Below are 22,917 nucleotides of genomic sequence, written 5' to 3' on the forward strand. Positions count from 1 at the left end.
ATCTCCATCCACTTCATCACAAAACCAAATTATTTTGAAATACCAGGCATCATATCTTATTCACAAGTATTTCTACATGTATATGAAAGAGCTAAGTGTAAACTAATCATTTATTTAAACCTATAACACATTATCACACGTATCCCAGAACTCAGTCATTTCTGTGACCATTGTGCACTCACTTGGATGTTAGGAATGTTAGTCAAAGTACAGAGTTATAGAATATAGGACTAGAGTGAATCTCACTGGTCCAGCATTCTCTAAAGTATATTACATAGAGCATGAATCCCATAAAATGTTCTGGGGGAAAAAGTTCTTTGGTCAGAAAAGTTTGGTCAACACGACATTCTCTTCTTGTAAAGTCACATGATAATGTAAGAGAATGACATATTTTGTGTGTTACGATCCCATTTTGATTAAGGGTAATATATGTTAGAGTATGCAGTATTAATAGTGATTGTATTAGTTTTCTGTGCCTTATGTAACAAATTACTACAAAATTGAAGGCTTAAAACAACATAAATGTTTTCTCATGCAGTTTTGGAGGTTAGAATTCTAAAATCAGTATCACTGGCCCAAAATCAAGTTGTTAGCAAGGCCACTCTCCCTTAGGAGGTTCTAGGAGAAAAGCAGCTCCTTGCCATTTCCATCTTTCTTTTGGCTGCCAGCATTCCTTGGCTTCTGGCTGCACCCTCTAGTCTCTGCCTCCATGGTCACATTGCCTCCTCCTATTCTGTGTATCAAATCTCCCCCGCCTCTCATGCATGTACTGCTCAACTGGATAATTGTTGATAATCTCCCCATTTCAAATTCTTTAATGACATCTGCAAAGTCCCTTTTTCCAAATAAGATAACATTTTCAGATTCCAGGGATTTGGAAGTGATTATCTTTTGGGATGGCATTTTTCAGCCTACTACAGTGATTCTCTCTCTGTTGAAGGAGGGACTTATGAGGGACTTCTACTTTACATAATTATATAATATTTGAATTTTTCAGTAAGGTCCATCTTTTTATAATTAGAAAAAAACCAAGATTATATTTTCTTAAGAGTAAAAAGAAGGAATAAATCACCTGCATTTATTAGTTTAACAGATATTTTTGCACTGCCTGCTGTTTACCAGTTTCTGTTTTAGGGGGATGGAAGGCAAATGTAGTATCTTGACAGAGAGAAGCAAAACTATGCTTATTTTGGTTTTTCTTCTCTATCAAGGAGAATGATCTTGGAAGTGGTAAAATAATAATAAAATGATGGCTAGGGGGCTTCCCTGCTGGCGCAGTGGTTAAGAATCCGCCTACCAATGCAGGGGACACAGGTTCAAGCCCTGGTCCGGGAAGATCCCATGTGCCACGGAACAACTAAGCCCGTGCACCACAACTACTGAGCCTGCACTCTAGAGCCCGCGAGCCACAACTACTGAAGCCCATGCGCCTAGAGCCCGTGCTCTGCAACAAGAGAAGCCACCACAATGAGAAGCACGTGCACCACAACGAAGAGTAGCCCCTGTTCACTGCAACTAGAGAGCCCGCACGCAGCAACGAAGACCCAGAGCAGCCAAAAATTAATAAATAAAATTTTTTTTTAATTTTAAAATTAAAAAAAAATAAATTAAATGATGGCTAGGGACTTCCCTGGTGGTCCAGTGGCTAAGACTCCGCACTTCCACTGCAGGGGGCACAGGTTTGGTTGGGGGACTAAGATCCCTTATGCCACACCGCCCGGCCCAAAAAAAAAAAAAAATGATGGCTAACTTGGAGTTGAAACCCAAAATAAGTGAGATATTAAAGGATTGCCTAGATGCTATAAATTAAGTGCAAACCAGATACTGAGAGAACTGACATGTGACATTGCACAACCACTGTTAATCCTTGATGATGGAGAAATGATAGGTTCTAGACTGGAAGTGGAAAATATCTTCCCTTTTAGAAAGGGTAGAGAGTTGATTCTGCAACTTTAGACTGGTGAGCTAAGTGTTAAACCTAGAAAAATTCATTAGTAAGCTATTAATATTCTGGGAAGGCTGAGGGGAAAAAATGCTTATCATTAGAGACCAGCTTTCTTCATAAAAGCACAAGATGTATCAGTCCGAATTTCGTTTATGAAATAATTATCAGTAGATTGGGTCATGTTGTAGACAGACGTAACAGTGACAAAGTTCATTATTTTTGTTTTTACAAAATGGAGAAATGTGGGCTGCTTGTCAAGTAGAATTTGATTGATTCATAACTAATTTAGCAGTTGTACCACAAAAGTACTGATTATTGAGGTGAAGTCATCAGGAAACTGTGCCTCTAGTGGTCTGCTTCAGGACTTCATCCTGTCTCAGGCCTTCTGCAAATATTCATGTATGTGTATATATGTAATTAATATCCATAAATATAATTTTTTAAAATAAAAAGGTTTATTTTTAACAGCTGTATGATACAATTTATATACCATAAAGTTTGTTCATTTAAAGTGCATAATTGAGTGTTTTTTGTTTTTTTGTATGTTTACAGACCTGTACAACCATCGTGATAAATCGTTTTTTTTTTTTTTTTGAAATTGATATGGCTCTTATACTGGGCTGCATTGCCTTTGGGGCTGTTGCAGCCCTCCTGTTCTTTTTTTTTTTTTTTAATTTTTACTGGAGTATAGTTGCTTTACAACGTTTGTGTTAGTTTCTGTACAGCCAAGAGAATCAGTCATACGTATACACATATCCACTCTCTTTTAGATTTCCTTTCCATTTAGGTCACCACAGAGCATTGAGTAGAGTTCCCTTCTATATATTAGGTTCTCCATCACAGTAGTCTAATTTTAGAATAGAAATTGGCTTTTATTTTATACAAAGTGTTTTGAAATTTGCTTTTTTTGCTTAAGAATATTAAAGAATATTATGGGTATCTGTTCATGAACTGCATCAGTCTTTTTAATATCTCCTTCATCACGTTATATAGATGTACTATAAATACTCAAACAATTACTGATGAGCATCTAGATTGATGACATCTATATTTGCTCTTATAGATGGTATTGCCAGGAGCATTCTACAGTTTTAAACATGTGTGTATATTCCTGTAGTTGTATTGGGTTGTTCCTCTTAATCCTTGTTCAAGCCATAAGGTAAACCTTCTTACTCTAACCATTTTATGCCTCAGGAGGCAATTTTTGAGAGAATTAAATGCCAAAGTTCACATTGCTAATAATTAACAGAACAAATACTTGAATATTTTTTGTTTGTTTGTTTTTTCATTACTAGTGCTGTGCTTTTCTAGCAACAGTAGGATTTTTACAAACTAGAGTGTATCCAGAAAAGCATGACAAGAATGACAAGAATTGGAAAACAGTTAAAGGAACTGGGATGTTTAGGAGACATGTTTATTTCATTTGTTTAACATGTATATTTATTGAGCACTCAGTATGTGCCAGGCTCTGATATAGGTGGTAGACAGACAATGTTTATGAGAGAAATAAGGTCCTGTACTTTTATGGAGCTTTTATTTCAGTGAGGGGAGGTTGACAACAAGTAAACCAGTAAGATAATTTTAGATAGTGGTAAGTATTAACAAGAAAATAAAACAGGGTAATTAGGTAACTGGGGAAAGGGTTTTTGAGGAGGTAACACAGGTTTATTGCCTCTACTTTGTAGATGAGAAAACTGAGGTTCAGAGAGTTTGGGTGAAACAGTTTGTAACTGGAACCATGGGGATATGAAACATTGCTAATTGTCACCTATTTCTAGTCTCATTAAGTGTAATCACCACTCACATTACATGATGGTTGTTAAGAATGCAGACAAAGTTGTTTAGCATCAGCCTGTAATAGGCTCTGAATATGCACTGAGTGAGATTTCATGGTGTTGGATCCACATAGAACATTTCTAACAGTTGTTGCAGATCACAAATGGAATGGCTTTCTTGAGTTAGTGATTTCCCTATCAGTGGGGATATTTAAGTAGATTTTAGGTGACTGTTGCTCCAGTGCATTGTAGAAGCCATTCATGCATTAAGTAAGGAATTAGACAAGTCCTTAGAGGTCCTTTCCTCACCCTGTTGTTAATAAGCTTACTGTCTCTAGAGTCCCAGTCCACAGTTTGAGAAATAAATCCAAGCGTCTGTTTTTGAAGCATAAAGGTATCTTCTGGACTAGTGATTTAAAAACCTTTTTAAAAGCGGCTGTTCCCTTTCTTTTAAAGCAGTTGTATACTTGAAGTCTGGTAGTAAAACCTAAAGTTGTAGCCACTAGATGAAGAATTTAATAATGGGAGGTTGCCCATTGTATTGTTCACTAGAAATCCTTTGCATTTGTATGTACGGTTGACCCTTGAACATCGCGGGTTTGAACTGTGCGGGTCCACTTATACGTGGATTTTTGAATAGTAAATACTACTGTACTACTGGATCCATGGACTTGGAACTGAGGGTACAGAGGACCGATTATAAGTTACACCCAGATTTTCCACTGTGTGGTGGGTTGGTGCCCCAAACCCCTGTGTTGTTCAAGGGTCAGCTGTACTTTATATGCTTACTAAAGCACTCTTGAAATTATTTTTTATCGTCATAACCAGTACTTTTGTAGATTAGGAAATAGGCACAACTAACATGTCCTGACTCTACAGTAATCCTTAATGGAGCCAGAACTATAACCTAGGTCTTTTAACTTATAAATCAGTGGGGGTTTTCCCCCCCTAATACAGTAGTCTTCCCTTATCCGTGGTTTTGCCTTCCAAGGTTTCAGTTACCCATGGTCACTTGTGGTCTGAAAATATTAAATGGAAAATTCCAGAAATAATTCATACGTTTTAAGTTGTGTATCGTTCTGAGTAGCATGGATGAAATCTTATGCCATCTGGCTCCATCCCACCGAGGAAGTAAATCATCCCTTTGTCCAGTGTATCCCTCTCATTAGTCACTCAGCAGCCGCCTGGGTTATCAGAATGATTGTCATGATATTGCAGTGCTTGTGTTCAAGCAGCTCATGTTTTACTTAATAATGGCCCTAAGGCGCAAGAGTAGTGATGCTGGCAATTCCGATACGCCGTAAAGTCCTTCCTTAAAGTGAAAGGGTGAACGTTCTTGATTTAATAAGAAAAAAAAAATAGCGTGCCAAGGTTTTAAGATCTACGGTAAGAACGAATCTTCTATACATGAAATTGTGTAGAAGGAAAAAGAAATTTGTGCTAGTTTTGCTGTCACACCTCAAACTGTAAAGGTTATGGCCACAGTATATGATAAGTGCTTAGTTAAGATGGAAAAAGCACTTCATTTATACAGTAAGATATTTTGAGAGAGAAATTATGTTCACATAAATTTTATTACAGTATGTGGTTATAATTGTTCTTTTCTTCTTTTTCTTTTGGCCTCAAGGCTTGTAGGATCTTAGTTCCCTGACCAGGGATTGAACTCTGGGCCCTTGGCAGTGAGAGTATAGAGTTCTAACCACTGTACTGCCAGCGAATTCCCATAATTGTTCTATTTTATTATTAGTTAGTTGCGAATCTTTTACTGTGCCTAATTAATAAATTAAACTTTATCATAAATATGTATGTAAAGGAAAAAACATAGTACGCTTGACCCTAGAACAACTTGGGGCTTGGAGTGCCAGCCCTCTGTGCAGTTGAAAACGGGCGGAGATAACTTTACAGTCAGCCTTCCGTTCTGCATCCTCAGGTTCAACCAACCTCCAGGTCGCGTCGTACCGTCTTTTCAACTATTTGTTGAAAAATGTCCACATATAAATAGACCCATGCAGTTCAAACCCATGTTGTTCAGGGGTCTACTGTATATATAGGGATGGGTACTATCCGAGGTTTCAGGCATCCACTGGTGGTCTTAGAAGGTATACCCCGGAATTAAGGGGGTGCCTGACTACTATACATGGTACTGCTTTATCAGTCACTTTATAGCTTTGTTTGTTTTTTTATTTAGGTCGTAAAAATTTTAACATTCCTGGGGACTTCTACAAAGGATCTTTTTCAGTTTTGCTCAAAGGAAAGCTCTGAATCTATCAAGTAGCTCTTAAAGAAGTCTTTTGTGTGAGTTATATATATAGATGTTTTCATGAAGAGGAGTGAAAAGCCAGAAGGATATAGACAAATGAGGCCTAAGACCTTTCCTGCCAGTAACTACACTGGCAGCAGCCGACAAATGCTGCAAGAAATTCGAGAATCCCTTAGGAATTTATCCAAACCATCAGATGCTGCTAAGGCTGAGCATAACATGAGTAAAATGTCAGCTGAGGATCCGCGACAAGTCAGAAATCCACCCAAGTTTGGGATGCATCATAAAGCCTTGCTGGAAATTCGAAACTCTCTACAACCATTTGCAAATGAAACAAGTCGGAGTACTTCAGAAGTTAATCCACAAATGCTTCAAGACTTGCAAGCTGCTGGATTTGATGAGGTAAGAATTTTTAAAAACAAAAGAAAGGGTTTTCCTTACCTTACACTACATAACACTTTTTAGGTGACCTCCTGCCCAGATGTTTCCTTTGAGAGAATTTAACTATGTATAGAAATTTGTATATTCTATCAGCAAAGAATGTTGTTTACAATTTCATTAATTATTAAAACAAAATAATTATTATTTCTTTAGTTTTCTCTGTGGTTCTGAGATTAAAAGGTCAAGTCATGAAGTCAGAGTGGAAGTGCAGGTGAGGAAAGCCACAAGTGAGGGCAGGGCAAGGACATCTGTCTGTGTGCGGTAGTTTCCCTGGTGAGGGTGAGCCGAGTGGCTGTTTTAGAAATGAGGGCCCTAAGGGGATGAAGTTTAAGCTTATACTACAGAAAAGGAAGAGCGGCCAGAGACATCATTCAGCACTTAACGCTCACAGACCTCTCAGACTCAAAGCTTAACTTCAGAGAAACTAAAAATTTACTTGTTGATCAGTTTCCAAGAATTTCAAGTTTTTTCGGTGAAATTTCAGTTTATGTCAATTATGCTAAGTCTTTAATATTTACTTTTAAAACTCATTTTTAAAGTTTTCATAGTCTTTTTATTATTTAATCATACCCATTTTGTTTAGGTTACTAATAAAATTTATTTTCCATGATTACATAGTTTAGATGAATATTTTAGATAGCAGAAATCATTTTAGGTAAAAATTGGCCATGGAAATTGTAACTAAATGTGAATAATCAAGCATTGATTACATTTTCTTTCAAAATGATAGTAACTTTTTTCCTGATTATAAAAATAATATCTATTCCCTGTTAAAAATTAAACCATATAAGGAAGAAACTAAAAATTAGCTCCACTACACAAAAATAACTACCCTTAAAATTCCTTCACCTTGTTAATATTTTAGTGACCACGTTTTCAGAGATCTCTGTATTTAATTTTAAAAATGGGAACGTAAGTATGCATTATAGTAAAGGATTTGAAAAGGGAGATTTATTACTAAACTAGGAAGAAAAAAAGATTATTCTTTCTGGCCCATTCTCTTCACTTGATTATTATTATTTCCTATTAATTTTATATTTAAGTGTTCTAAATATATTGGATTTGCACCAGAAAATATATGGGGGTGGGGGAGGAGAGGAGATCCTGGGATGTTTTCCTGGTTAGTAGTTGGAGGATTAAGGAAATGGCTTGAATGGAGAGTCTCTTAAAGTACTTTCTTCCTAATCCTTTAGCCAAAAGGCAAAGAATAAAGAGAAGGCTGAATCATTGGTCTTATTCTTTCCTCTTACATATTGCTAGGGAAAGGGAGTTTAGAAAATCACATGGCTGTAAAGGCCCTTAAGTGGTAATGTGTATGTCAGATAAATCACATCAGTAAATATGTATTTATGGAGCCCTTACTGTGTGTGAACCTGTCAGTCAGGATAGGGAATCATACCAAAGATGGTCTGTACCTTTAAGGAACTTAAAAATTTTTTCTAATGTAGACAGTTTTAAGAAGTGTAAGGCATTGGTCAGTGCCCTGTTCTTTATTTGTTGGCAATAATAACAATAATTGCTTTGCATTACAAAGATATGTTAGCTTTACTGCAATCACACATTTCAAAATTGTTTACCTTTTGACATTAATAGCCCCTTAAGCAAGGTTGCTTTACTAAAAGCATTTAGACATTTATCCAAATAATGAAGGAATGGTATTATATATACTCACAGTGATGTAAAGAATATGGCAATTTTACTTCTTCTACCTCCTGAATCACTCATTCTGGTAGCTTCCCATTATGTTGCAGAATTTGTTCAAGATCCTAACTTGATACTTCAAAATTCTTATCTAGTTTTCGCTTTTTTTTTGCCACACCACGCAGCTTATGGGATCTTAATTCCCTGACCAGGGATTGAACCCGGGCCCTCGGCAGTGGAAGCACACAGTCCTAACCACTGGACCACCAGGGAATTCCTTTCACTTCATTATTTTTATCATTTCATAAACTCTAATCTGTTCTTTAAGTATGCCAAGTTCAAGGCAGTTGAAATTTTTTGAGAATGTTTCTGGTGCTCTATAAAATTAAAACCTTAAATATTTCAAGATTAATTTTCTCGTAGGAATAAATGTTAAAAAATTAAGGATTGATGCATTCTTGGGGCACATAAAGCTATAATCACTGCAGTGTATTTTTGTTTCTAAGCCTGAAGAACAGAAACATAGTAATGGGGACATAATGTTTTCTTAGCACATTAAGGCTTCTATTCCAAAGTTACTGATTTAAGGGTGCTCTTTTTCACACTGGCACTAAGACCCCCACTTAAGGAACACTTGGTTGATATTGCTACCAGTGTAAAAAATATTTTAACATATAGCAATAAAATTAAAAAATCAAAGCCAGCATAATCACCACCAAAATCACAGGCTGAAATTCTAGTGCATTTAACGATATGGTTCCTACAATGTTGAAAAAGAATGGTGGGTGTCAGTTTTCTTACCAACTGAGATAGCGCTGCCATGTGATATTAGCATAAATACAGTTACAGTTAACTTGGTTTAACCACTTTTAAAGTTAAGCACTCCCTGGTGAATTTTAATTTGGATGATTTGTATTATATTAAATTTGCACATAAAGTGAGACTTACTAATCCTTTTTATCTCACTACAAATTTGCAAAGTCTGATTGGCATAAAATGTGACCACACTGTACCTTTTATCAGTTAAGGATTGAGTTTGGTTGCTTTTAATAAAAATCCAAATAATAATGCTTTAAACAAAATAGTGACTCAGTTTATACAGCTAGTATCGGTTCAGTCTCTTAAAAATATCAAACTGCAACTCTTAATGAATCTCTTGAATTTTCCTTCTTGGTGGCAACATGCTGTAGCACAGGTGTCATATCTGTTGTCTAGGAAACAGGGTACAGGAGGGACCAGCACGTAAATCAGGGATAGCAATATTCTTCCAGAAATCCTTGGTTTTTGTCTCATTGGTCAGAATTTTCATGTGGCCGCTGTAGCTATAAGGAAAACTTCTTTCAAAAAATCCTAGTAACTTCTTCTAAAAAATGGAGACTAGGTCTTGAGTAGGCAACAAGTCTCTGCCGCAGCCTTTTTTTGCTTGGCCTCAATCATCTCCAGTCATTTTGAGTAAGAGGATCATCTATCAATAGCCTGGTCACCCGTTAGTCTTATTAAGCCATTTCTAATTTAAAAATATTGTTTGAAATACTAAATCCTCTAGGACAAGTAAGTAGCTGCCTCCCTCTTGAAAAATGTGTATCAGTATACTTTTTGCATGTTAGTGTATAATTTATGTTTACATATAAAATAAAGGACACGGAACAGAGCAGGAGGACAACCCATATCTGAGCTCCAGGCGCCGTGCTTTTACATGTTTTCTTGTTTAATCCTCACGTCAACTCTGAGTGTACTACAGATGAAGAAACTGAGCTCTGAAATGTTCAATAAGTTACCAGAGTTCACACAGTTCTAAAGTGGGGCACATAAATCTCCAATCACTGGAGTGTATTTTTGCTTCTAAGCATGACAGACAAAGCATAGTAATGCAGGGCTACTGGAACTCAACCTCTTTGGTTCCATTTGATTCCAAACTCGCTGTTTTTTCTTTCATACCATGTAGCCTCCTAAAGTCTTCATCAAATCATATAAAGTCTGAGTGTTTTTCCTCTACCATTTGTCCTATATTTGTGTCCTCATAAATAAAATTCTGTGAAAATGTAAACTCTAAGAAGGTAGGAACCAGAACTACATAGCTCTTTTACTAGTAAACACAATGATAAAGATGCTTAATAAAATACTTTAACAGTACGAAAGAGTGGTTTCCAGTATGTTGATTGATACCTTTTTAACAATCTGATAGTCTGTTTGTTTATATAAGAATGAAATTAAGAATGAGAAATTCAGAAGCATGTTGTTACGATTGTATCTGGGAAAAAACCCTAGAAGAAAACAGTAATACATTACATAAAGGTGAAAATATTAAAGAAACATTTGAAGAGTTTGAGGGTTTGTTTTCTTTAGTAATTTGAGCTTGTATGGATTTTTATAGTTTTACTGTGCTGTATAGTATATCCTTGTAGCTTATTTATTTTATACATAGTAGTTTGTACCTCTTAATCCCCTACCCTTATCTTGCCCCTCCCCGCAAAGTAGTTTTACAAACAGGACATTAAATTTTGGCTTGGGGCCTTGTTCTTCAAAATTATGAATTTCTCCAGTGGAAGTTATAGTGTTGTTTCCTTCTTATTAATTATAAGATTTAAATTTTATTTCTGTTTTTAAAACTTCATACCAGGATATGGTTATACAAGCTCTTCAGAAAACTAATAACAGAAGTATAGAAGCTGCAATTGAATTCATTAGTAAAATGAGTTACCAAGATCCTCGACGGGAACAGATGGCTGCAGCAGCTGCCAGACCTATTAATGCCAACTTAAAGCCAGGTGATTAATCAAATTTTTTTCCTAGTCTCTTATTTTATAATACTTAAAAATATTTAAGTATATAAAGTGTTTTGTCTTAGAAATTGTTAGAAGCATCACGGTAAGTGAAAGCCTCAAGCTAGAAAAATAACATAATAGTGTTACACCAAAATGAATTTGCAGATGGGGCCCTAAAGTTCCATAGGTAACTCTGGTTGCAGTCTAGCAGTCTAGGTTGAGAACTGCTTGATTGCTTATAATGCAACTGAAATATTTTCCTTTTTAACCATAAATATAATTCAGACTATTCCTTTTTTATGTATATAATCTTATTGTAAAACATGTTCATCATAGATATTTGGAAAGTAAGTAAGTGAAAAAAACGCTATTAATACCCACAAGATTTTGGTATGTTTTGTTTCTCAGTCAAAAACTGGAGTGGGTTTATATGTGTGTATTTTGATTCTTATTGTTTAAGCAAAAAATGGGGTCATACTAAAACCTACTTTATTCACTTAGTATACCATGTATAACTTTCCTTGTTATTAAATGGCCTACAGAATACTTAGCTACAGTAAGGTAGACTTATCACATATGTTATTTAACCAGTCTCATTTTTTGACATTTGCCTTGTTTCCTTTTTTTTTTTTTTTTTTGCCATTATAGACAGCACTGCAGTAAATTCCCTTGTACCTAAATCTTTGTACATTCCTGATGATTTGGTAAAAATAAATTTTCAAAGACTTGCAAAAAGTTTTTCTCATAGGCATACCTCATATTATTGTGCTTCACTTTATTGCACTTCGCAGACATTTCAGTTCTTACAAATTGAAGGTTTGTGGCAATCCTGCATCAAGCAAGTCTGTCGGTGCCATTTTTTTTTCTTTTTTTTTTTTTTTTTTTTTTTTTGCGGTATGCGGGCTTCTCACTGCTGTGGCCTCTCCCATTGTGGAGCACAGGCTCCGGACGCGCAGGCTCAGCGGCCATGGCTCACGGTCCCAGCCGCTCTGCAGCATGTGGGATCCCCCCGGACCGGGGCACGAACCCGTGTCCCCTGCATCGGCAGGCGGACTCTCAACCACTGCGCCACCAGGGAAGCCCTGTCGGTGCCATTTTTCAAACAGCACTTGCTCACTTCATGTCTCTGTGTCATATTTTGATAAATATCAAAATATTTCAAACCTTCCACCAGTAAAGATTATGACTTGCTGAAGGCTCAGATGATGGTTAGCATTTTTTTAGCAATAAAGTATTTTTTAATAAGATATGTACATTGTTTTTTAGATATAATGCTATTGCCCACTTATTAGACTGTAGTATATATATGTGCATATATACATATATTATATATATAAAGTGTAAACATAACTTTTATATGCACTGAGAAACCAAAAAGTTCACATGACTTACTTTATTGCAATATTCACCTAACTGCACCGAACCCGCAACCATCTCTGTCCGAGGTATGCCTGTATTGCTGACCAGAAAGGTGTTGCCAACTTGTTTTGTCCCAGTCAGTTTAATATGAGAATGCCTATATTTGTAAATCCTAGGTATTATCCTTTTTGTATATTTAATGGTTGTGAAAATACTATCATTTTACATTCACATTTCTTTGATCACTGGTGAGCTTAAACATTTGTTTATTATTTTTAAATTGACATTTTAATTCTTTCCTAATCTTGTATTTGTCTTTTTTAATTGATTTATAAGAGGCCTAATTTTTTCATTCTTTCAGCAAATTTTTCTTGATCAACCACTATTTCAGGCCCTTTGCTTGGCATTGGATATAAAGTTCTTGCCCTTTCGTGGAGTTGAGATTCTAGTAAGGGAGCTCAAATACACAAATACATGTAGAATTACAACTATGTAAGTATGAATGAAGAGGGGACAGTTATGTGGTACTATGGACTTATATAATAGAGGGATTTTTGACCTGATCAAGGAGATGAGAGAAAACCTTCCTGTGAAACTGATACTAGAGCTGATATCTGAAGAAAGACAAGGGTTAATGGGGATGGGTTTCATGAGGAGGAGTGTTCCTATGCATGGCTTGTTTGGCAGGTTTTGATGTCACATTCGAAGAAATGAAAGTGGCTAGAACACTGAAAACAAGAGTATAAGATATGAATGGAGAAGTGCATAGGGGCCTGACTATGCAGGACTGTCTATTGATTTTATCCTAAGAGCAGCAGGAAGTTATGGAAACATTTCAAGCAGGGTAATGACATGATTAACTTTGTGTTTCAGAAAGATAGCTGCAATGGATGAGAACGGATTAGAGAGAGCAAAGGAGGGTGTCTGGATAGACTTGATAAGAAATACAATTCACAGGAAATGAAGGTAATTTGGACTAGGGAGATGGTGGTGGAGAAAATTGAATGAAATAAAGAGATAGGAGGAGTAAAATTGACAAGGGCATGGCGATAGATTGCATATGGTGGGTGATAATGGAGTGGGATGACTCTTAGGCTTTTGGTGTATAAAAATGGATGGTGATACCTCACATTATGAAAGGGAACGCTAAGGGAGGACAGGATTTGGTGGAGAAAGATCATAAGTCTGGTTTTAGACATAAGGTTTAGTTAGGTTCATTGAGTTATCCAAGCGAGGATGTCCCATTATTTTGCAGAGCTTGTTCAGGATTCTAACTTGGTACTTCAAAATTCTTTCCCAGTTTTCGCTTCTTTTTTTTTTTGCCACGCCGCGCGGCTTGTGGGATCCTAGTTCCCTGACCAGGGATTGAACCCGGAACCAGGGTGATGGATGGTTCGTCCATGTGGATGTTGAAGTTATAGAATGTTGTCAGGGCTTAGGGTAGAATGCCAGAGTTATGGGTGAATGAGGGCGAGCAAGTAGGTGTTTATTGGGTGACCAGTAGAGGAATGAATGTGGCCTCCCACAGATAGCATGAGCTTCCAAAGAACTGGCTTTTTAAAAAGAGTTTGCAGAAATAACAATGATCTAGAAGCATAAATGGAGAGCAAAGAAGTGGAGTTCCACCTTTTAGCCCAGTTTATTTTTGAAGAAAACCTTGATTGCAAAGGACTGAAAGGAAAGTAATGTCAGCAGACGATAACCAGCTTTAAGGACGTGGGGGGAAAGCTTGGAGCAGAGGTTAGTGATCGAGGGGCATTTGCTAGTTATAGAACAGAGTGTGTCTAGAGGGCAACAGTGGGAGGGTTTAGGAAGTGGAAGAACACAGAGAACTTTATGGGAGGTGCAGAGCAGTAGGGATGGCAGTGTAGTTGAGGGTTGCAGAGATTTCATCTTACCTGGTAAAAGCTGGGAGAGTGACTTGGTGCATTTGGCCTCAGCTGACTATCCGAGGAAGGTGACACCGAGCCTGTGGTCAGAGGACTTGTCTAGCTTGCCCAGAGTGATAACTTTCCCTGAAGTCATAGACCCAAGATGCTGCCCAGCCTAGATGAAATAGAATGTTAAACTATACATTCTGAATATTTACCAGGTTTTTTTCATGTGTTATTAAATGTATTTTCTCCCAGGATGATGTTGACCCTTCAGATTTGTGGGTGTTTCTTGTTTTGTTCTGAATGGTGCTAAGTGTTTTATGTATTTAAATCTATCAGTCTGTTACTGTATGTTCTCTACCTTTGTCATACTTGGGAAGACCTTCCCAGGAGGTACAAAGAGGTACCCCAATATTATCGAATGTTCACTGGTTTTCTCCTAGTACTTGTATGGTTTCATCTTTAACATTTAAATGTTTAATCCTTCTGGAATGTATTATTTATATGTATCATATCTTATACGAATGTATTATATATATTTTTTAAATGTATTATACTTTTCTTAGTGACCAGATTATTTTAAATACTTCGGGTTTTTTTTGGTATCGTATGTTTTCTTGCCTGTTTAATTTATTTGGAAATTCCATTAAATAGAGACTTTGTAAATCTCTACCTTATTTAGTGTTCAGCTAATTATCCCCTACTGCCTTTTTTTGTTTTAAAAGCCATACTGAAATGTATTTAAAATTAGTGTTATATCTATGAAAATTACAAACGGACACATCCTTTGGCTCAATAATGCCATTTCTAATAATTTGTCTACTTAACATATATATGAAATGGTATCTGTACAAAATTCTTCATTGCTTTTTGTGGGGGAGGGGTAAAACAAAAGACTGGAAACAACCTTAACAGCCATCAGTAGGGAAACTGATTAAGTAAATTTGGGTACATCCATATAGTGAAAAACTGTAATAACATTTTTTAAAGGTAAAGAAACACTTTATGTACTACTACAGAATCTTCAGTTTTTTTAATGAAAAGACCCAGGCACAATAGTATATATAGGAGGTATACTTTTTTTTAATTTAAGTGTAGTTGATCTACAGTGTTAGTTTCTGATGTACAACAAAGTGATACAGTTATGCATATACATATTCTTTTCCATGGTTTATTACAGGATATTGAATATAAGTTCCCTGTGCTCTACAGTAGGACCTTGTTTTTTATCCATTCTGTATATAATAGTTTGCATCTGCTCATCCCAACCTCCCAATCCAACCCTTCCCCGCCTCCACCCACCCACCCACCCTTGGCAACCACAAATCTGTTCTTTATGTCTGAGTCTGTTTCTGTTTTTTAGGTAAGTTCATATGTGTCATATTTTAGGTTCCACATATAAGTGATATCATATGGTATTTATCTTTCTTTTTCTGACTTACTTCACTTAGTATGATAATCTCTGGTTGCATCCATGTAGCTACAAATGGCATTATTTCATTCTTCTTTATGGCTGAGTAATATTCCATTGTGTGTGTGTGTGTGTGTGTGTGTGTGTGTGTGTGTGTGTGTGTGTGTGTGTGTGTATTTTATATATATATATATATATTATATATATATACCACATCTTCTTTATCCATTCATCTATCAGTGGACATTTAGGTTGTTTCCATGTCTTGGCTGTTGTAAATAGTGCTGCTATGAACATAGGGGTGCATGTATCTTTTCAAATTATAGTTTTGTCTAGATATATGCCCAGGAGTGGGATTGCTGGATCATATGGCAACTCTATTTTTAGTTTTTTTGATGAACCTCCATACTGTTCTCCACAGTGGCTGCACCAATTTACATTCCCACCAACAGCATAGGAGGGTTCCCTTTCCCTTTTCTAGTACTGTTTACTTGTGTATTCCTAAAATATCTTACTGATGACATTAGTTACCTTCAGTGACATTGGTTGCCCAAGGGACGGGGTGGGTGTCCTTTTGTACTGCTTGAATTTTGAGCTATGAGAATGTGTTACCCAGTCAAAAATAAATAAAATTTTAAAAGGTAAAATAAAAGCACATACTCAAATTTGATTTTTGTGATTCTTGAAAGAGAATTATCATTTAGTAGTGTTAGAATTCCAAGCTAAATTTTTCGAAAGTAAGAGGTTAAAAAAACATGTTTTTTTTTGTTTGTTTTTGTTTTATTCCCATAGGGAGTGTGCAACAATCAGTTAACCGCAAACAAAGCTGGAAAGGTTCTAAAGAATCCTTAGTTCCTCAGAGACATGGCCCACCACTAGGAGAAAGTGTGGCCTATCGTTCTGAAAGTCCCAACTCACAGACAGATGTAGGAAGACCTTTGTCAGGATCTGGTATAACAGCATTTACTCAAGCTCACCCTAGCAACGGACAGAGAGTGAACCCCCCCCCACCTCCTCAAGTCAGGAGTGTCACTCCTCCACCACCTCCAAGAGGCCAGACTCCCCCGCCAAGAGGTACAACTCCACCTCCCCCATCATGGGAACCAAACACTCAAACAAAGCGCTATTCTGGGAACATGGAATATGTAATCTCCCGCATCTCTCCTGTTCCACCTGGAGCCTGGCAGGAGGGCTATCCTCCACCACCTCTTAACACGTCCCCAATGAATCCTCCTAATCAGGGACAGAGAGGCATTAATTCTGTTCCTGTTGGCAGGCAACCAATCATCATGCAGAGTGCTAACAAATTTAACTTTCCACCAGGGAGACCTGGAATTCAGAATGGTAGTGGCCAGACTGATTTTATGATACACCAAAATGTTGTCCCTGCTGGCGCTGTGAATCGGCAGCCACCGCCTCCATACCCTTTGACCCCAGCTAATGGACAAAGCCCTTCTGCTTTACAGACAGGAGGATCTGCTGCTCCTTCATCATACACAAATGGGAATATTCCTCAGTCTATGATGGTGCCAAACAGAAATAGTCATAACATGGAACTTTATAACATTAATGTACCTGGACTGCAAACAACTTGGCCTCAGTCATCTTCTGCTCCTGCCCAGTCATCCCCGAGCAGTGGACATGAAATCCCTACATGGCAACCTAACATACCAGTGAGGTCAAATTCTTTTAATAACCCATTAGGAAATAGAACAAGTCATTCTGCTAATTCTCAGCCTTCGGCTACAACAGTCACTGCTATTACACCAGCTCCCATTCAACAGCCTGTGAAAAGTATACGTGTATTGAAACCAGAGCTGCAGACTGCTTTAGCACCTACACACCCTTCTTGGATACCACAGCCAATTCAAACTGTTCAACCTGGTCCTTTTTCTGAGGGTACCACTTCAAATATGACCGTTATGCCGCCTGTTGCTGAAGCTCCAAACTATCAAGGTCCACCACCACCTTACCCCAAACATCTGCTACACCAAAACCCATCTGTTCCTCCATATGAATCAGTCAATAAATCTAGCAAAGAGGAACAGCCGAGCTTGCCCAAGGAAGATGAGAGTGAGAAAAGTTATGAAAATGTTGATAATGGAGATAAAGAAAAGAAACAGATTACCACTTCACCTATCACCGTTAGGAAAAACAAGAAAGATGAAGAGCGAAGGGAATCTCGTATCCAAAGTTATTCTCCTCAGGCATTTAAATTCTTTATGGAGCAACATGTAGAAAATGTACTCAAATCTCATCAGCAGCGTCTACATCGTAAAAAACAATTAGAGAACGAAATGATGCGGGTAAAACCTCTTTTTAAAAATTTTTTATTTTTATTGGAGTATAGTTGATTTACAATGTTGTGTTAGTTTCAGGTGTACAGCAAAGTGATTCAGTTATACATATACATATATCCACTCTTTTTTAGATTCTTTTCCCATATAGGCCATTACAGAATATTGAGTAGAGTTTTGTGCTATACAGTAGGTCCTTATTAGTTATCTATTTAATATATAGTAGTGTGTATATGTCAATCCCAATCTCCTAATTTATCCCTCCCCCATCCTTACCCCCCTGGTAACCATCAGTTTGTTTTCTACATCTGTGACTCTATTTCTGTTTTGTAAATAAGTCCATTTGTACCATTTTTTTTTAGATTCCACATATAAGCGATATCATATGATATTTGTCTTTCTCTGTCTGACTTCACTCAGTGTGACAATCTCTAGGTCCATCCATGTTGCTGCAAATGGCATTATTTCATTCTTTTTTTACGGCTGAGTATAAAACCTTTTAAAATGTCCATTTTTATACTTGATTATGTATTTGCTTGTTTATTTTAAAATACTGTGGTCCAGTATTTTTCTTTCTTTTTATCCTAAATATATTATCAATTATTTAAAAGTCAGTAAACATTAAGTATTTTTGATTATACCATTTTATTTTAGCATTTCATGATTTACTCAGAATTTTTTATAATAAAGTTGTAATAAATTAAGAAAAGTACAGTTTACAGTGTGTAGTTTAGGTATGCATAATCCCTTTAATGGAAATTGGAGCAAGGGTTTTTTTCTAGAGTTTACACATTATCTTACATTTTAAAATAAACTAGAAATATCTGGGTCCCATCTCTTGATAAACTTATGAAACATTTATTTTTATTTACAGTAGTTTTTGGGCTTGGGGGCTTATTCATCAGATTGGTCTTATTAGAAAGTGTCAGACACATCTCCTTTCAGTTATTTCCCCTTCTGATTTTATTTTTATAATGTACTAGAAAAATATGTTGAAATTATTAAATCAGACTACTAAAAAGGAGATCAGAATAATTAAACACTTTAGATTAATATCTGTTGTTGATTCCATGTAGATCTCTTCACTAGATATTACAGTGGTACTCTCATTATTATTTTTATCCTGTATTTACAGTTCAAAGGTTTGGCTCCTAATCTTACATCTAGTGCTCAAAAGCCAAGAGGCTTAAATTTATGTTAAACTTCCTTATGAAACTTGAGAGAGCCATTCTTTTAAAATGATTTTTCTAAATCTGATTTCACAGTATAGTTACTCCTGCTATAAATTGAATTTTGTGAGGTGAGAAATACCATGATAACCTGTATGACTTATCCATATTTAGCTCTTAGGATTTCTTACTAAAGTCTGTCTGTATGTATTTTCTTAGTTTATTTTTCCTTTTTCCTCTTCACTTTCACTAATAGCTGATTTAAACTTTTATGGTGTTGGAAGCTTTGCTGACTTCTGTAGCCTCCATTACTGTGTAGGCAAGTAAGATTTTTAGAGAAATAGTTGTGTACTAAGTCTGGCATGCCACCCTTAAAAGATTTTGCATGCAAACGCGCATCCTAACAGAAGCATGAGGTTGCTATATTTTAATTAGTCTTGCATTTCTAGAATTATACTCTACTTTTCAAATCAAATTCCTTTTCTATTTAAATTCTTTTTTATTTTTTTTTTGCGGTACGCGGGCCTCCCACCGCTGTGGCCTCTCCCGTTGCGGAGCACAGGGTCCGGACACGCCGGCCCAGCGGCCATAGCTCACGGGCCCAGCCACCCTGTGGCACCTGGGACCCTCGCAGACCGGGGCACGAACCCAGATCCCCTGCATTGGCAGGCGGACTCTCAACCACTGCGCCACCAGATAAGCCCTCTATTTAAATTCTTAAGTTAATTCTTCATTAACTAGTCAAAAATGAGCTATTCATTCCTTCTGAATCCAGGTATTCCATGTCTACTTAGACGTTGGTTTTTGTTTTAACTGTTTTTTTGGTATCTTCTTAAGTCACACTGACTATTCTTTGAAACATTCCAAAATATCTAAAAGATACCTTGTAATCAAAAAAGTTGTCCCTTTTAAATAAGGTAGGACATACCCTTTGCATTTTGCATTAGTGGTGGCTGTGAGTCCTACCCTTACTCTAATGCCCTGAGAAAGATAAAAGGAAAGACTGACTGTTAATGAGTGGTTAGGTTAGGAAAGACATTCTTTTGTTCTCAATACATCAGTTTTTTAGAATAAATGAACCTGAAGTGGAAGAATTTCTTTTCATGAAGGATAAAATGAAAAGAAGACTATTTGAGGCATAGGCATTCCACAAAGAGATGCATATAATGAAAGCAATCTAATTACGTAGTTTGGGATAAATATGCATGGAGAGATAGATGAGGGTGCATGTTAACATGTTTGGCTATTGCACACTGGGAGCGTGTTTTTTGAGTGCATTAGAGAAGAGTAGAAAGCTGAACATTGATATCATCTTCTCCTTGCTCTCTACAGCAGACTTTGCATATACACTCACCTTGTGTATCCTGTTAACTATTTCTTATGCTGCACTTTTGATAATTAATTTTCTCTGAAGTATATTCTAGATTTCTAACATGCTTTATTAAAAATTATTATGCATTTAACCTTTAAATATATGCCTGAATTTTTTCCAAGCGATTTCTTAATATTCAGTATAGAAGATAATTCCTCATTTAATATTTAGTTTATTTGCCTAGGTTGGATTATCTCAAGATGCCCAAGATCAAATGAGAAAGATGCTTTGCCAAAAAGAGTCTAATTACATCCGTCTTAAGAGGGCTAAAATGGACAAGTCTATGTTTGTGAAGATAAAGACATTAGGAATAGGAGCATTTGGTGAAGTCTGTCTAGCAAGAAAAGTAGATACTAAGGCTTTATATGCAACAAAAACTCTTCGAAAGAAAGATGTTCTGCTTCGAAATCAAGTTGCTCACGTTAAAGCTGAGAGAGATATCCTGGCCGAAGCTGACAACGAATGGGTAGTTCGTCTTTATTATTCATTCCAAGACAAGGACAATTTATACTTTGTAATGGACTATATTCCTGGGGGTGATATGATGAGCCTATTAATTAGAATGGGCATCTTTCCAGAAAATCTGGCACGATTCTACATAGCAGAACTTACCTGTGCGGTTGAAAGTGTTCATAAAATGGGTTTTATTCATAGAGATATTAAACCTGATAACATTTTGATTGATCGTGATGGTCATATTAAATTGACTGACTTCGGCCTCTGCACTGGCTTCAGATGGACGCATGATTCTAAGTACTATCAGAGTGGTGAGTAAAATCATAAAATTTGTTTGGACATATGCATATGATTTATAATGCAATAAAATATAAGATGGTATTATCCCTGGATGGGAGCCAGAAGTCCTGGGTCAGGTCTTGACTCCACTGGATAAATGTGGGTGAATCCTTTAGACACTTAGATTTATAAAATGAAAGAGTGTGCTAGAATTAATCATTTCTAAATATCATTAACATTTTTGAGTTAATCTCTTTACATTTTATTAATTTGAAATATGTCAGACAAATAACAATTTGAAAATAATTTTTAAATGAAGCCCCATACCCACCATTCAGCTTAAGAACTAGATTATTAGTACTTCTGAAGACCCTAAACAATCACATCCTTTTCTTTCTTCTATAGGAGTATTTCAGAACGCCATAATCAGTTCTTTACTTTTCTCTACACTCTTACCACATATGTATATATCCCTAAATAATTTATTATTTCATTTTGCCTTCTCTTGAACCTTTATTTAAATGTAATCATTCTATATGTAGTCTTCGGTGTTGACTTCCTTTATTTGTTTGAGGTTCATCTGTGTTCCTGCATATAACATTTATTTTCAGGACTGTTTAGGCTTCTGTTGTATGACTGGTATACAGCTTGTTTAACCTTAAACACTTTGTGTACATGATTCTGTTTAATCTTCACAACGTCATTGTGAGGCAGAGTGAAGAAACCGAGGCTAAGTTAGAATAAGAAACTTGCTCGTGGTCAGACAGAAGATAAGTGTAAGGGCTAGGCTTTGAACTGAGGTTTGTCTGCCTACAGGGCCCCTGTTATTTCTTCTCTACCACACTGCCTCACCAAAATCCCTCCAAGCACTAATGGAAGTATAAGTCAACCTAACATTTGTTGGATACTCACTATGACTAGGTGCTTTACATATTTTCTGATTTAATGCTTACAGCAATCCTCTGAGGTAAGTATAAGTGGCCTCCAGTGCTTCTTGGGAACACAAGTAGATTGACATTAAATGGATAAAACTGAGATACTACTAGGAGTAGATCCTGAACCTACTTTAATATTCAGCTTAACATAATTTAATATCTCCCCAGATTCACCTGAATTACTTGGGGTTCATCTTACAAATATGATTCTTAGGCTCTATTCCAGTCTTCTGATTGAAAATCTCCACTGAGGGTAGAAATTGTATTTTAATCAAACGTCCTAGATGATTATTACAGTTAGGTTAATTTCAAATATTTTTTTCCCTAGATGGTTTCATCCAGTCATGACTTTAATTACTAGCTCTACATCAATGACTTCCAAATCTCTCTTCAGAAACAGCCTCTCCCTTTCACAAGGATTCCTAATAGATCTTTCAAACTTAACATTGCCAATCAACAACTCTTACTTTCTCCCCCTCCGTATTTGTTCCCCCTCCCTTTTAGTAAATTGCACCACCACCACCCGTCCTTGCTGCTTTCTCCATACCCTCCACGTCTGATCCCGCAGTAAGTCCTGCTTACTCCACCTCTAAATATATCTTCAATCTGTTCACTTTTCTGCATGTGCACTGTTACCATCACAGTCCAAACTTCACTGTAATAGCCTCTTACCTGATCTCTTTTTCACCCTTGTTCCCCCTATAATCTATTCTCTATACAGCAGTTAAAGTTTTCTTTTTTAAACATTTATCAGACCTTTTCATTCTCTTGCTTCACACTCTCCAGTATCTTCCTGCTGCACTTCGAGGAAAAAGCAGACCATTTCTTTCGCTCGCACACCCTTGTGCACTGGCTCCTGCTCTATTTCCTACCGTTCTCCCCTTACGAACCACACTGCTTTTCTCTCTGGTGCTGTTGGGATTGTGTGGGCGTCTTGC

The 22,917-nt window shown here is 36.6% G+C and overlaps 1 protein-coding gene across 2 annotated transcripts in view; it reads left to right on the plus strand.

The window, feature by feature from the left end:
• The window catches only part of LATS1 (large tumor suppressor kinase 1), a 41,779-nt gene that overhangs the window by 7,846 nt on the left and 11,016 nt on the right, over positions 1-22,917 (plus strand). For both annotated transcript variants that reach the window (XM_082855286.1, XM_082855287.1), the window contains 4 exons: positions 5,909-6,382; positions 10,683-10,830; positions 16,264-17,777; positions 20,494-21,076. In XM_082855286.1, the coding sequence (XP_082711412.1) occupies positions 6,041-6,382; positions 10,683-10,830; positions 16,264-17,777; positions 20,494-21,076 (2,587 nt within the window). In that variant the 5' untranslated portion in view covers positions 5,909-6,040. The remainder of the gene's footprint in view (positions 1-5,908; positions 6,383-10,682; positions 10,831-16,263; positions 17,778-20,493; positions 21,077-22,917) is intronic.

Source organism: Leucopleurus acutus (assembly GCF_964270905.1).
Source record: "Leucopleurus acutus genome assembly, chromosome: 15".
Lineage (NCBI taxonomy): Eukaryota > Metazoa > Chordata > Mammalia > Artiodactyla > Delphinidae > Leucopleurus > Leucopleurus acutus.